This window comes from Lipotes vexillifer, unplaced genomic scaffold (genome assembly GCF_000442215.2).
Source record: "Lipotes vexillifer unplaced genomic scaffold, Lipotes_vexillifer_v1.1 scaffold668, whole genome shotgun sequence".
In the NCBI taxonomy this organism is placed as follows: domain Eukaryota; kingdom Metazoa; phylum Chordata; class Mammalia; order Artiodactyla; family Lipotidae; genus Lipotes; species Lipotes vexillifer.
Genome location: NW_006785319.1, coordinates 356,307 through 372,482, shown reverse-complemented (window position 1 = coordinate 372,482; position 16,176 = coordinate 356,307). Strand labels below are relative to the sequence as shown.

Genomic DNA, 16,176 nt, shown 5'->3' with positions numbered 1-16,176 from the left:
CTCCCCCTCCCCTTCCTCTCTCTCCCCCCTCTCCTCACCCCCTCCCCCAGCAAGGAGGAATGTCAGGCCTCCTTTGCCGGGTATGGCTGCTGCAAACAGCCCCGCCAGGTGGTGGTGAGGACACCTGCAGGAGGCAGGAGCCCCAGCGAATCCATGAGGACCTCTCAGGTGAGGCCACTTCCTTCTGCCCCACCCCACACGCCCACGTGCTGATACACATGGGAAAACAGGGCACACGAAAGAAGGAGAGAGTCTTCCTCCTGCTCTGAACCTTCCATTAGTAAAGCCTACAGTTGTAACCAGTGCGAGGAAAATGTCTACAGGGTCCACCCTGAGTACCACAAAACAAGGCAGAGGGGGTAAGTGTGGAGTTGAGAGGTGATGTCTTAATAATCTGCATAGTGGATGATTTCCAAATCTGAATTTCTTACACTGACCTCCCTCCCAAACTTCAGACTGTCTATGTATGGATGTCACCAAGACACCTCAAACTCAGCACATCTTCATTATCCACAAGCAAACAATTGTCAAGACCTGCAAATGTTCTCTGAAAAAAAAAAAAAATGTGTCTGCAGTACACCTCTCCCTTTGAATACGTATACATTCTTTGGATACATTCTATCACTACCTCTACCAGAGTTCAGATTCTCATTATCGATTAGAACTGGTGCCTATGCTCACAACAGCATTACTCTTCATCTCTCTTTCCCATTAACACCAGAACTGACTGGCTAAAATAAGACTTTCTTCTCGAAAACTTCCAATAATTCTCTCTGCCAACAGCACAAGGTCTACATTGCTTATCTTGGTATTTGCGACCTTCCCAAAATGGCACCAATCTACCCCCCCCCAGCCTCATTTTTCTATGCATCCCAATACTGCAATAAAGCTAACATTTATGGAGCCATTAGTATGAACCAGACACGAATGCAAGCACCTTTTACGTATAATCTCATTTAATCATCACATCAAATTTCTCATGTATCATTATTATTATCCTCATTTTACAGAAGAGTAAACTGAGGCAAAAAGAAGCTAAATAAGTTGCTTAAAGGCCCACAGCTAGTAAATGGTGACATCAAACTCTAAACCCAGGCAGTCTAATTCCAGAATCTATACTCCTATATACATTATATTTCTTTCTAAAAATAAATACATGTTAAGAATAAATTTAACCAACAGGGCAAAAGACATATACAAACATTACTGAAAGGAATTTTAAAAGATCTAAATAAATGTTCATGGATTAGAAGACAATACTGTTAATACTACCCAAAAATACTACGGCAGCACTACTCAAAGAAATCTACAGGCAATCCCTATCAAAACTCCAAGGGCTTTTTTTGCAGCAATAGAAAAACTCATCCCGAAGTTCATATGGAATCTGAAGAATCCTAAATAGTCAAAACAACCTTGAAGAAGAAGAACAAAGTTGGAGGACTCACACTTCCTGATTTCAAAACACAACACAAAGTTACAGTAATCAAAAGTGTGTGGTACTCCGATGATCCAGCAATCCCACTTCTGGGTATATATTCAAAGGAAATGAACCAACCAAAAACCAAAAAGCAAGTAAATGTGAACTGTTTGTCATACCAGCATTTCCTGATTGGATAATTTATGCTTTAGTCTTCCTCTCCCAGGAAGGCAAAGGTTGGTAAACTTAGACTCGCCCAGCAATTAATCTTCTAATATTTTATCCCATTTGAAATGACCCAGATAGTCAATGAATTCTCTTTATTTAACTTAGTTTAGTCTCAAGTTAGCAAAATCTGGAGGGACTATTTTAGACAGACATTCCCAAAACATAATTATTCCTATAGAGTTTACCTAAAAGCTCTTATCTCACATTTAAGTTTCATCATATCAAGTTATTTTCCTTGCTGACAAATTTGCAACAGATATAATAAGGTCTTATTTGACCTCCAGTAAACCTAGGTACAACAGAAGTATTACACTTAACAGTGACGACTCTAAAAACATGTCTATATCAATCAAACAAACAAGCTTCAGTAGCTTCAATAACGTATCAATTCAGTACTGAATATTTCCCAGATCACATGAACCTGAAATTCATTCTATGTCTGAGAATTCATATAAGCTTGTAATTTCTTTTAAGCAAATAAACAGAGCTCATCCACAAACCAATCTTGGCAACGCCATCTAGAAGCAGAGATACCTCATATTTATAAGGTACACATAGACATGCATATATCTCTACAGACACAGAGATCTCACAGTTTTCCTGCTACAGCTTAAATGGCCTCTCTTTTTTGTCCTCACTCTCAGGGATTTAAGTTCCCGAGAGCCCAGGTAGATGATTTATATCTCAAAAGGCACAGGGAGAGAAATACCAATTCCACCTAGAAAGCCAAATTCCTCTAACAGCATAAGCAAAAACCCGTTTTAAAATGTCAAAAGCTTTCCATTTTGGCCATTTTCACGGCTTTGTTTTTAGTTTCTAAATAGCCGATTCAGTTTAAACAAATAACAGGAATAGAGAATAATCCATATCATTCACACACATGCACACGCCTCACTTGCAGAGGAACAGGAATCAGCATTCAAGTTAACGCTCTCCTCGGCTCTTAGCTCAGCCTCCGTGGCCTTTCTTAATATAAAAGGCAATGGCCAGCCCACAGCTGTGGCCAATATCTCTGCAACAGCCGTAGGGGTGTGTAGGAGTTCTCTGTACTCTCTTGGCGGCCCCCATTCATCAAGGTCAGCCACTACAAGACCCCGATACTAGTGGACGGCCACCCCAGGGTTACCCCCGAAACTTTCAGGCCCCACGTGTTAGTGGTCAGCCCCAAAACTTTCCATTCCCCGTCCAAACTTCCCGACATCTCGGTGCTCACGGGCGTTTCCTCGGTCTCCTGGCTGCTGCACCAAATGTTGGGCTGCACCCTGCAGGCCTACAAGGCCTGTACTTGCCCAGCTTTAAGACGGAAGGAAGAGCCCGGAGTCAGCGACAGAGGCATCAGTGCTTAATGCATAGGGGAGCTTACACGTCTGAGGCAGGGTCCTGGGGCCACTCCCACTGTGAACGGTGGACGGCGGGCAGAACATGGAGGCAGTCTTGGCTCCCAGGGGCAGGGGCAAACCCAGTTATAGGGGGATCAAGGTCAGGTGAGCTCGTCGGTTACCAGGGAAACCAGCAGAGGAGCACACCCCTTCCCTCCCGTTGGATGAGGTATCATGGTGGAGACGTTCTGATCTCAAGGTTAGAACAATCACCAGCTGGAGCCGGGCAAGTGCGTAGGGAGGTCAGTCATGTGAGTCAGGCAGGTGGTAGCGATTCAAAAAGAAGCAATTGTTAAACGCTAGTGGGTCCCTTGTAACACGTGCTGGGCCTGGTTGTGAGTAGAATGCAGCACACATTCAAGGCAGGAATAAGACGAACAAAGTCTGAGGATCTAATGTAAAACACGCTGACCGTAGTTGTTAACACTGAATTGTACAATTGAAACTAGCTAAGCAAGGAGAACTTGAATGTTCTTAGGAAAAACAGATCAATATGTGAGGTGATGGCTGTGTTAATGAACTAAATGAGGAGAATCCCTTCACAAAGTAAATGTATATTCGCTCACCACAATGCATACTTTAAATATCTAATTTTAGGACTTCCCTGGTGGCGCAGTGGTTAAGAATCCGCCTGCCAATGCAGGGGTCACGGGTTCCAGCCCTGGCCTGGAAAGATCCCACATACTGCAGAGCAACTAAGCCCTGCTCCACAACTACTGAAGCCCGCGCGCCTAGAGCCCGTTCTCCGCAACAAGAGAAGCCACCGCAATGAGAAGCCCACGCACCGCAAGGAAGAGCAGCCCCCGCTCGCCGCAACTAGGGAAAGCCCACGCACAGCAGCAACGAAGACCCAATGCAGCCAAAAATAAATTTTAAAAACTAATAAAATAAATAAATATCTAATTTTATATGTCAATTATACCTCAATAAAAGCTGGATTTAAAAAAATTAAAAGGTTTATGGGCTCTCAGAAGAGAAATCCTTTCCCCACTTTACTAGTCAAATCCAATCAAAGCTACAAGACCCTGAAAGAAAACTGGCCCCATCAGGTTTATTGGCAGCTGAGGTGCCTGTGAAGCCCTCTCGGTGCTACTGCATGCCGTGGGCACCAAAAAGGTCACAGTTTTCCAAGAATGAAAAAATAATGATCACCAACAGAGCTCTGGGATTTGAAGAAATGTTGTCCATAGGAAGGAGAATCACTAAGCAACAGTTTTTGGAGCCCATCAATAAAATGATGGACGTCTCTGCAGCCATCTTCACGGTCTTGAGGACCCTGACCCAACCCAAGGGTCTTCAACTCCCCCAGACATGCCCCGCCCAGTGAGGACACCACGCCAGAGGGGGTTCAAGAATCATTGGTCCTGATGTGTCAGGACTTTCTGGATCACAAGGGACTAGGCATACTTTCAAAGAAGGGGACAGATTTTTGGAGGGTTGAATTCGAATTTATTTTTATGAATTTTTTAAACTGAGATATAATTGACCCATAACATATTACTTTCAGGTGTCCACATAATGATTTGATATTTGTACATATTACAAAATGATTACCACGATAAGTCTAGTTAATATCTGTCACCACAGAGTGACTAATTTTCTTGTGATGAAAGCATTTAAGACCTACTGTCTTAGCAGCTTTAAAATACACAACACAGTACGGCTAACTATCCTGACCGTGCTGTACATCACATCCCCAGGACTTATTTATTTTATAACTGGAAGTCTGTACCTTTCCTTAGCGTATTTTGGCGGGGGCGGGGGGCCCATACCGTGCAGCATGTGGGATCCCGGCCAGAGATTGAACCCGCGCCCCCTGCATTGGAAGCTTGGAGTCTTAACCACTGGACCGCCAGTGAAGTCCCCTGGAAGTCTGTACCTATTGACCCCCTTCACCATTTCACCCACAAATCCTTTTTTATTTTTCCCTGTATACCAGTATCTAGCATAGTGGCTGGGACATACCAGGTACTTAATGTTTGTTGAATGAGTCACGAACATACCACTTCTTACTTAAAACACCCCAAGTCTATGAGGGGGCGAAAGGATAGCAAACCATGCTCTAGAGTTCATTGAGCTGAGGCGAGTCTCTCTTCGACAACCAACTGAATTACCTGTCAGCCACCTCGACATTTATTTCACACACCCCTTTTCCTGTGCCTCTTTTATAAAACCTCTCGTGTTGGGGAGGAAAAGCCAAGGTTCCAGCTGAGCCTGACGTCTCTTGCAGACCTAAGAAATCCTTCACTCTCTGCCAGATCTTTTCCTGATCCTTGTCCAGCAGATTATCTCTGTACTCCTGTCATACACCTTGAGTCCCTTTTGCCCCATTTTTCTCCTGCTTCCCACCCGTTCCTAGTCAAGCACCACCTCACTTTCTAAGCCTGCCCCGTGTCTCTCAGATTCCTTGATGCAATTTTAGTGCTGCCGAGTCCCGGTGCTGGATGTCAGGGGAACAGAACAGGAAAATTCCCTGCTCTGCGTTGATGTATTGTGTCTCTGTCCTAGATCTGGGCGTGTGTTTGCCTGTGAACTGCTTTTCCTTCAGCCGCAAATACAGAGCCCCTGGTGGAAAAAGTCCAGATCATTTGTGTTTTTTCTTGTCTACTTTTTTTTAGAAAGAAAACTTGATTCAAATGGATAAGCAAGTATTGGGGTCCGTTCTGTTGGGATTTTACTCATCTGTTTATTATGACAGAGCTGTGCTTATGAGCCGAAGATGGGATGTGCATTCTGGCTGAAGAGGTGGGAATGAAAACAGCAGCAGGTGAGGCTGGCCTGATGAGCCTTGAGTCCAGGTGCCGGCCTTGTCCTCTACGGAACTCTCTGCATCTCTTCTCTGGCACAATGATGGGCTGAAATCTACACAGATGTGGAGAATTATGGCTTGGAAACTTGAAATTTGTTTTCTGTAGCCATTTATCCCATTGTCTACACAGATGCCATTTGCATGAGAATTTAGAACATTCAAGGACAGGAATTGTGTATATAATTTATCAGTAATTTTACACTTGTTTGAGGGTGCATATTCAAAAACTCTCTCGTTGACATGTACACACTATATTTAAAATGGATAACCAACAAGGACCTACTGTATAGCACAGGGAACTCTGCTCAATATTACATAACAACCTAAATGAAAGAAGAATTTGAAAAAGAATAGATACATGTATATGTACAACTGAATCACTTTGCTGTACACCTGAAACTAACACATTGTTAATCAACTATACTGCAATATAAAATAAAAAGTTAAAAAAAATTTTCTCATAAAAAAAAAAAAGGAATATTCAAGAGTTTAGAAGACAGTTTTCTCTACCCCTGCCAGAGCCCTTTCACTCTCATAGCATTTAGAAACAGAAAGAGGCCCTCTGACGGCTTTGGTGCAGATCCTCGGGCAGGTCTGGCAGATACACTGCCTGGCATCCCTGGCTGTTCCAGGTCCTTTCCTTCCCCGAGTCCTTCTCTTCCAAGAGCAGAGCCCGTGCAGCTGGTCCCTCTGCAGCCACGTGGCCATAAACCGAGAGCAGCTGCTTTTCCCTCCCCATGGATCAGAGCTCCTGGACTCAGGAGAGGGAACAAGAATGCCCTGAAGGTGCCTTTAGCATCCACTGACACTGGTTCTCTAAGAAGAGTGAGTCTGTGAATTCAGTGGCCAAGAGTAAAGAGAGAGCTCTGTCCAAAGTTCTCTCCGACAGCCCTCGGGTGGAGCAGCTTTAGAAACCAACACCCTGGCCCCAGATAAGACCAGATGGGCGCTGACGGATGCTGGCCTCTGGAGAGAGATGCAAGCTCAGACTTCTGCCCCTCAGGGTGCTTCTCTTTCACCAAATAAACTGGATCACACACCTGGGAGCTGAGTCCACAAAAGGCCTGTTTTAAGCGTGGTTCCCCAAATTCCACAGTAAAATTCCTCCCTGGTGCTTGACTGAGGAGGTGGAGAAAAGGTGAAGGAAGTGGGAGTGACTGGGGTGCTCGCCGACACGCCCTAGTTCATCCCCTGTCCTTCAAGATCGCCCATGAGGCTAAGAGGAAAGAGTCAATTCATTTGCAAGGGGGGAGGGGGAGCTTGGGGGGTGGCAAACACTTTCCCTCTTTCAACTTCAAATGTGGAGTCTATGGTGCCCAGGAAAGTGAATAGAAAAGTGCTTGTGTGTGTGTCCACTTACAGTTTGTCCACTTGTTTTTGCAAGTGTGTCCATAGCTCTCCTTGGATTCTCAGAGAGGTCTGTAGGCCAAAGGGGGTTCAGAACTGTTGCCCTGTGTCCTCCATTATTTCACATCCCCTGTCATCGGGGACAGACACCCCGAGAATAGTGGTCCAGTAGCAGAAGACAAACCCCAGCTGTTGCCAAATTCCGTGGATAAGGAAACGTTGATTCCCTCCCGAATGACACTATCCCAGCCTCTACTCCTAAAGGAAGTGGAAATGAAACAGCTCTCTCCACCACGCCCCATCCAGGCATCATTTATTCCATGTGTGATACCCAGTACATCACATGACAACCTCCTCTCTGCCTCATCGCCCCATCCCAGGAGGATCAGGCCCCATGCAGGCATCCTTCCATCCTGGAGAGACTCCTTATCTATTCATTCTGGGCAAAAGAACTGTGACTAAAACGATCACTTGAGTACATCCTGTTCTTGTTTCCATTCTTAGTGGTACCTAAAGGGATTATTATAATCCAGGACTCTACAAAGGCATGGAAAGGATTGTGACCCTTGAGCTTGGCTAAGCAGACACACCTCAGTAACAAACTATAGACATTGCCCAGCTCTGCAACAGGATGTGGTTCTATGCCAACAGGAAGAATGGTGGAACCTTCACGCGGGAAGATTCGATGTGGGGATGTGTCTGCAGCCAGACTTTTTCCACTGGTGTTTCTGCTGTTGATATTTTTCACCCTTTTCCCACCCCCAACTGTTCAGTTCTTTACATCCATGTTAACAAAATACTTGCTAAGAATTATGAGTGTTTTTTTCTCATTCTGCAACTTTTCAAAGTCCAGACATGATGTAGAGAAACTTCATTCAGCAAAGGATTCCACCAACGGTACTATCCTTCCTGTTTTGCTAATACTCTAGGATGGCATTAATTTATCATCCAGGAGAAATGCTAAACCAGGATGACAGGTGCAGACAAAGACCATCCCAGGCCGCTGGGGGCGTCAGGTGGCCACCTTCTTACACAGTGATCTCTTCCTCACAGCTTTTATCTGCACCACCTGCCTCGTAGCGGAGCTCTCCCAGCTAAGGTAGTGAAGGGAGAAGATGCTTTGAAGCGGGAAGATAACCAGTTCCAAGTTCAAACACTACCTGAAAAAGAAAAATCTCCCATCATATGGAAGTCATGAACTCCACGTTCGTGCTCCTGGGTCGTAGCTTCACACGCTGGTGCCTGGCTGAGGTTTTGCTGTTCAGTCTTCCCATGTTCTTTTACACGTAGACTGGGCAATGTTATAGTTAATCCTCTGATTTCTCTCCATAAATTGCATATAAATTTAAGGCATCATTCAATCGTCATGTGATCAAAAAAAAAAAAAAATACCGAATCTCCACCAGGATTGTCAGGAGCCAGGGGTACAATGAAAAACAGCCCATCGTCATCCTGTCTTCTTTCCACAGCTTCGAAACGTGGCAGCAAACCTCTGCGTGGACAGCAAGCATGGAGCCACAGGGACCGAGCTGAGGCTGGATGTCTGTGTCAAGGACGGTTCTGAGAGGACGTGGTCTCATGAACAGGTGCGTCATGGGGGGAGGGGCTGAGGCAGGCGGGAGGTGCCAGTGTGGGAACAAATCTCTAGGTGGGACCTGGGTGAGGCCCTGAAAGGTCACCACCCAGCTCTGCAGTCAAGGGAATCACTTCACTTCTTTGCTTCCGTTTCTTCTCAGAACAGTCGTGATTGTTAATTGAGATCATGTATAAAAATATGCTTTAAATAATAGAAAGGGGGACTTCCCTGGTGACGCAGTGGTTAAGCACGCTCCCAATGCAGGGGGCCCGGGTTCGATCCCTGGTCAGGGAACTAGATCCCGCATGCCGCAAAGCAACTCAGAGTTCGCATGCCACAACTAAGGAGCCCACCTGCCGCAACTGAGACCCGGCGCAAGCAGATAAATAGATAAAATAAATACTAAAAAAAAATAAAAGGGTGGCAAAAGATAGACCATGCTTTTAAAAAGTTAATAATAACAGAAAGGGTGGTAGAGATGTTGACTGTCACCCTAGTCTTCTATTGCCTTTCCCAGAATGGTAATTTTCAAACCATGCAAAGCTTGTAGAGTGCTACGTAACTCTCCCAAGCAAATTTCATGGTTTTACTGAAAGACTCTCGGTTATTCTGTAAGTTTTTGTGACTTTCTCTAATCTTATTTCCCCCCTCTGGCTGTTTACTGAAAAGAATACTTTACATACACCTCTGGTCGTAGCAGCAGTTTGTAATCTTACACACAAAGGATCACTTGGAGGCAATAACTCCCCAGCATGGACTCCAGGGGAGGCTTTAAGACTATTTATTGCTTTTGCTTGAAAAACATTTCAGAGCAACTCAGTTTATTAAGTGAGGTATGATTCCTGACCCTCTTTGAAACACCCTTGAAAGGGACTTTCCTCACACTGTGTCATCTGTAAAAGAGGAGAGACGGTGGGTAGAATTATGTCTGCCCGTTTTTATTATTTGAATTTATTATTTGAATATTAAATTATAAAATATTTCAAATAGGAAACTATAAAAAAATTACGGCACACCCTGGTGTACTCATCACACGGATTGAACGAGTATCTACAGCTACTGCCATATTTTTAGAAGAAAAAAATGTACAGATACAGTGAAAACCCCTCCGCCCCCCCCCTCCCTCCCTCTACAAAAGGATACATCTCAAGTTCAAGATCCTATGTCGGGCTTATGCCTTGTCTCCCAGAATTGTCCACAATGCTTCTCTCATGAAAAGCAAGAGTAGGCAAGCAGTCTCCAGTAAGGCATTAGCTCTCTCCTCCAGCGGTTCCTCAAGTGTCCAATTTTTTTTTTTTTTTTTTTTTCGGTCCCCGCGGCTATACTGACATTTCAGTAAACATGGAATGCAAGTACAGGGACAAATTACATTTAAATGATTCAGTTTTGATACGTCCTGTGTTCAGATTCTTTGAATTACATTACCAAAGTGAATGTTATAAGTTTTTCCATGTGAAAAATACAGATTCGAGAGTTTTCTTTGCTTATTCATTCTCCAAGCGTAATCATAAACAAAAACAGAACCCAAACCGTCTTTCCTCCCCTCCCTTATACATAGGCGCATGTTTCCAGCAATGCGAGTGAAGATATCAGGATTAGATCCTCACCAGCAATATTATATTGCCATGGATATTGTGCCAGTGGACAACAAAAGCCGGACCGGGGCACGAACCCGTGTCCCCTGCATCGGCAGGCGGACTCTCAACCACTGCGCCAAGTGTCCATCTTGAACATCAAGTCAGTGAAGCTCCCCGTCCCCCAGCCTGGGTTCTCCACGAGTGGTTTGGGTGTGCAGACCCGGCCTGTCGGCCCCTCTCCACCGAGCATCCCCATCCCTCCGGCCTGCGGTACAGCGCAGAGCCGCTGATTCAGGAAAACAGCAGCAGCAGACCAAGCCCACGGCACAGCCCAGAGTCCACCCAAACAGCCCCTAACCCAACACCACCCCTCCCCGGCCGGGAACCGGGCCCCTGTCCTCTTCTCCCGCAGCCTCGTGGTCTTCTAGAAGGATCATGGGCCTTCGGTCAGGCCAACCTAGATCCCAGCCAGTTTAACCTGTGCGTCCGTGTGAAATCGTTATATCTTTCGAGGCCACAGTCCCTCCCCCTTTAAACAGGGACAATAACACCCACCTCACGGACAGAGTTATTATTGTGAGAATCAATATCGTCCGTGATGTCCCAGCATCTTGCACAGGTAGGAGGTGCAGAGCAAATATACTTTGTCTTCTGCCTTCTCACAACCTTCCCCGCAGATCGCTTTATACCAACCCCAAACTAGAAATCTCCCGCCGTCCAAGGCAGCTGCCAAACATCAAATACTACGTCTCACTCACTCAAATACGCCCTGCACGTGGGGACACGTATCAGATGGGTTTTAAAGAAGGCCCTGCAGCTCAAGGGTCACTGGGGGGTGTGGAATATCCGTGGAAGCTGACGGCCTACTCCATCCTCTGTCCCTTTCTATAAGCACCACGGGGATGTGACCAGGGTGGTGGACGGTGCCAGCCTGTTTCCCCCAAGAAGCAATTCAGACTGCAGCCTGGGAACAAAAGAGAAGGCTTCAAGGCCAGTCAGTAAGGCTGGAATCTAGGGTGGGAAAGGATATTTTTTAAAAAGAAAAAGGAGAATGCCATAAGGAAAATCCGTATCTGTTGGGTTAAAGTTCACTCTGCCATCTCCATTCAGCCCAACCAAGAGACACACCTATCCAGCTGGCTGATACGAAGGATGCATACCTGAATGCCTGGATCAGGTTGAACATCTCCATCCCCTGCAATGTGCTAGAATGAAATATGCTCTGGGCTGCAGATTTTGTTTGACGGCTGCACGTAAATATAAAGAAAACCAGCTACACTGCACACCTTAAAAATTTTTTGGTTCACTTCCTCCCCGACCCCGCCCCACCCCAAGCTAAACTGCAAAAAGCTATGACATGTAATTCCAGAAATAGTCACCAGAGGGAAGCACTAGACAAGCAGACAACTATCTAAGAGGAACGAAACTATCTAAGAGGAACGAGTTACTACAGCTCGTGAAAGAGATTTCCACCCTCTAGACACTTCTGAAAATGGGGCAATGCAACAAGGTTGAAAGGAGGTTAAGTCAATCATATCTGAAATATGTATCACCGTATACTGATGTGGAGGTTCAATCATCACAAGCTGCTTCGTTTTCTGGTAGTTAACTGTTTGCTTTTTTTGATATATTACTCAATGACTTCTAAAAATTAGGACTCATTCTGCTACATTTAGATTAAAATTCCCAGAGGAGAAAAGAATATCAGGACAGGAAAATGATAGGCACTCTTTTTGATTCAAAAGCATTCAAAGAACACGAAAGGGGCACTTATTAGAGCTGGAATGATTTTTTTCTTAATGGCAAAAATAAAACACAAATGAATAAACAAAATAGCCCTGTAGGGAGTTAAAGAGAGTCTCTGGAAGCACCTGGTAAGAAAATGGCTTTTGTCACAGAAGAGGGGGATGATTGAGGCTTCCCTGCAGGAAGGGAGCGTGCAGTTCATTTTCCAGCCCTCTGTCGCGGCATCACCGCAGCTCCGAGAGCTGGCTCTCAGTTCCCTATGGGGACCGAGAAAGAAAAGAAGAAAAAGGCCTTCATAGGACTGTGAGGTCTGGAAAGAACACTCCCCATGTGTCGTTAGGAGTCTGATGGAAAGGCGGGGCGTGGGGAGTCTTCGGTGCCAGGGGGCAGCCCTGACCTGTGCTGGGAGGAAGCCTGCGGGGGAGTCTCCGTCCTGCTGAGGACACTGCCCTGCCTAGAGCTGGACAGAGATGTGCAGAGATGGAGGCAGATCAGTGCACCTGGTACAGGACAGCTGATGGATACGCAGTGTCAGCCTCAGGACTGAGGATGCCAAACCACAAGGAGAAACATGCAGTAGCTCAGACATCTACCAACCACACGCCAATGCAATAAAATCTAACTAATCACAGAGAGAAAAATAGTTTCCATCTTCTCAGGTCAGGTAGCAACATTGAGACAATAAATTTACGTGCAGCAGCGAGGCTTGTGAGCTTGTTCGTATAACACAATACAGACTCGGGCAATGTTACACACACCAAGAAGTATGACTTACCTGTCAGTCCGAATCCGTTTTAAAGTATCACTTCAAAGAGGAAAGTGGAGAAATGAACATCAATTTACTCCAAGGCTGAGGAATTTGAGGCTGAAAAAAAATCAGGAGGTGTTGTGCAGGGAACCTGAATAAAATCTGAATACTTCTTTTCAGCGAGGAGCAGCCCAAGGGTTTGCAAACCATCAAATACGTGCATGATGTCTGTCTGTTTCTGCTTTGACACGATTGCACGGGGGCACGTGGGCCTAAGGAATGAGACGCTCGGTGCCTGATTGGTTCCTCACTACCATTAGGATAAGCTATGTGGCAGGAGACAGCATTTCAAAGACACGAGAGAGAAAAATCTTAGCTAATGGCAGGTGCAGAAGAATAAAGCCGCTTATATAATCTGAAGACGCATCTCCCGGGACGCAGGAAAGTAAGCACCAGGTGATAATCATAATACTAATGCCTCAAACACTGAAGCCTACAAGCTGATGCTCAGTCTGCACAGCTGAGAATGATTACTGCACCCTAGTAACAAGCCTGGAAACAAGAACTAAAAGTCACCCGAGGGTGCCCTAAGATGTAATTGTGACAGCAGATGAATAAATCAGCTGAGAGACAAATGTGCCCGTTTGCTTTCACGCAGGTATTCTTTTGGACTTGACTGATCTATTTAATAAAAAGTAAAGAAAGGAAACAGAAAGTAAAAAGTAAGAAAAGACTGTCTACAGAGGCGTACACAAGCCTGGACTCCTGAAGTGTGCCGGTGGCCAGCCCTTGCACTTCTGCAGGCCAATTGTCCCCAGCTGGGTGATGATGACAGAGCCTTTCAGCTCTGGCTTCTACATGTATAAAAACCAAAAAGAGGAAAAGAGACAAAGCAGAAAATCGATAAACCATCAAGGCCACCGGTTCCTGCGCGGGTTGCACTGCTTATAGTACCAAGGGGTTGTGATATTTAAATAACAAAGATTTAAGTAATGACAGGTGTACAGGCCAGGAAATTTTTATTCTAATAATAGGTAACTGAGCCTAGAATCGTTGAAAGTGAAAGCTCAAAAAAATTAATTATTGTTGTAATTAGACACAAACAACACAAATTCATTTGAGAACCTGAAAAGACGAATTATTAGTTCCTCTTGACAGTTATCCCAATGCCATTTCTGTTAATATAATGAGTGCGAGTTTTTACTTGTTCAATAGAAATTTCATTGGACATTAATTAAATGTCATGAATTGTTCTGGGTGCTGGAAACACAGAGATGAAGATGTGGTTCCTGCCATTACGGGTCTCACGGTCTAGTGAGGGATACAGAAATATAATTGGATAATCATGAGAAATAAGGTGGGGGATGGGAGGGAGGAAGGGAGGGGTTCAAAGAGAAGGCTTCTTAGCGAGTGGACACCTGAACTTAACCTTAAAGGACTACTGAGCAGTAACTAGGTTGGCCAGTGAACGTGGGCCTTCCAACCAGAGGAGCTCCTGTGAACAAAGTCACCGAAGGGGAAATACATACCACCTGATTAGTGCAAGGAACTACAGTTTTTTTAAACTGAAGTATAATTCACGTACAGTTTTATATTAGTTTCAGTAATACAACATATTGACTCGATATTTGTATCTATTGTGAAATGATTGCCCCAGTAAGTCTAGTTAACATTCGGCACCAAACATACAGAATTTTTCTCCTGTAATGAGAACTTTTAATATCTACTCTCTTAGCAACTTATAAATCTTTTATTGTTGATAGAACATAAACTAAAGGGAAAGGGATGCAGCTGGAAAACATGGCAAAGTCCAGATCGTGGAAAGTTCATGTGCTAAAGAGTCTGAACTTCATTCTCTAAGGGTTATGTGAAAATATGGTGAGATTTCAGGTTAAGAGGTAACATGGTCATATGGGCATTTTAAACTCTAATTCGAAAAGATACATGCACCCCAATGTTCACTGCACAAGTATCTACAATAGCCAAGACATGGAAGCAACCTAAGTGTCCATTGACAGAGGAATGGATAAACAAGATGTGGCACATGTATACAATGGAATACTCCTCAGCCATAAAAAAAGAATGAAATAATGCCATTTGCAGCAATATGAATGGACCTGGAGATTATCATACTAAGTGGAGTAAGCCAGAGACAAATATCATATGATATCACTTATATGTGGAATCTAAAAAAAAAATGATACAAATGAACTTAGGTACAAACAGAGATAGACCCACAGACATAGAAAACAAACTTATGGTACCAAAGGGGAAAGGCAGCGGAGGGATAAATTAGGAGTTTGGAATTAACATGTACACATTACTATATATAAAATAGCTAACCAACAGGGAACCATACTCAATGTTTTATAATAACCTATAAGGGAAAAGAATCTGAAAAAGAATAGATATATATGTATAAATGAATCACCGTGCTGTACACCTGAAACTAACACAAAGTTGTAAATCAGCTATACTTCAATTTATAGAAAATGATATGAAGGAACCAGAAGAGGAAGGTGGGGAAGAAAGCAATTAGAAGGTTATTTCAAGAGTCCAGACAAGAAACATTGAGAGCAAAGGTGGTGGAGACAGAGGGGAAGGGACCGCTTCCTGTAATACCTAGAAGACAAAAGTGATGAGACTTGGTGATGGAGTAGATGAAGATGATGAGGGAGACCAAGGACATAAAGACAACGGACTCCCAGGTTGAGAAGCTAATGATGTGACCAACTAAAACAAAACACAGGAGCAGAAACAGGTTTAGAAGGGAAGGAAGTCAATGGAACTCAGGATGTGGTGACTTTGAGATGTCCACAGGACACGTAGGAGGGAAATCCTACACAAGGTTGGACATAACACAGATGATGAGTTATCCACGTGCCAGCGAGAGTTAAACTGAGCATGTGTGAGACCAACCAGGGAAGGTGCAAGGATGGGATCTGAGGAACCCTGAGCTGGACCTACATTGAAGGGATACATAGAAACGGGATATGGGCAGGACAGAGTTCTAGGATAACACAGGGGCACAGTATCTCAAAAACCAAGGGAGCGGTAGGTCCCGATTTGAAGGAAGTGATCAAAACCAGAAATAGCTGAACAGACACTTTCCTTGAGAAATGACTCCCCTGCATAGGGTTTGAATGAATCTAAAAATGCCTCAGGGGCTTCGCTGGTGGCGCAGTGGTTGAGAGTCGGCCTGCCGGTGCAGGGGACGTGGGTTCGTGCCCCGGTCCGGGAAGATCCCACGTGCCGCGGAGCGGCTGGGCCCGTGAGCCATGGCCGCTGAGCCTGCACGTCCGGAGCCTGTGCTCCGCCACGGGAGAGGCCACAACAGTGAGAGGCCCGC

At 44.8% G+C, this 16,176-nt stretch overlaps 1 protein-coding gene across 1 annotated transcript in view; it reads left to right on the top strand.

Moving 5' to 3' along the window:
* The window catches only part of GALNTL6 (polypeptide N-acetylgalactosaminyltransferase like 6), a 1,162,176-nt gene that overhangs the window by 1,126,491 nt on the left and 19,509 nt on the right, over positions 1–16,176 (top strand). Inside the window, exon 10 of the mRNA XM_007457365.1 lies at positions 8,650–8,766. Within this exon, the coding sequence (XP_007457427.1) occupies positions 8,650–8,766 (117 nt within the window). The remainder of the gene's footprint in view (positions 1–8,649; positions 8,767–16,176) is intronic.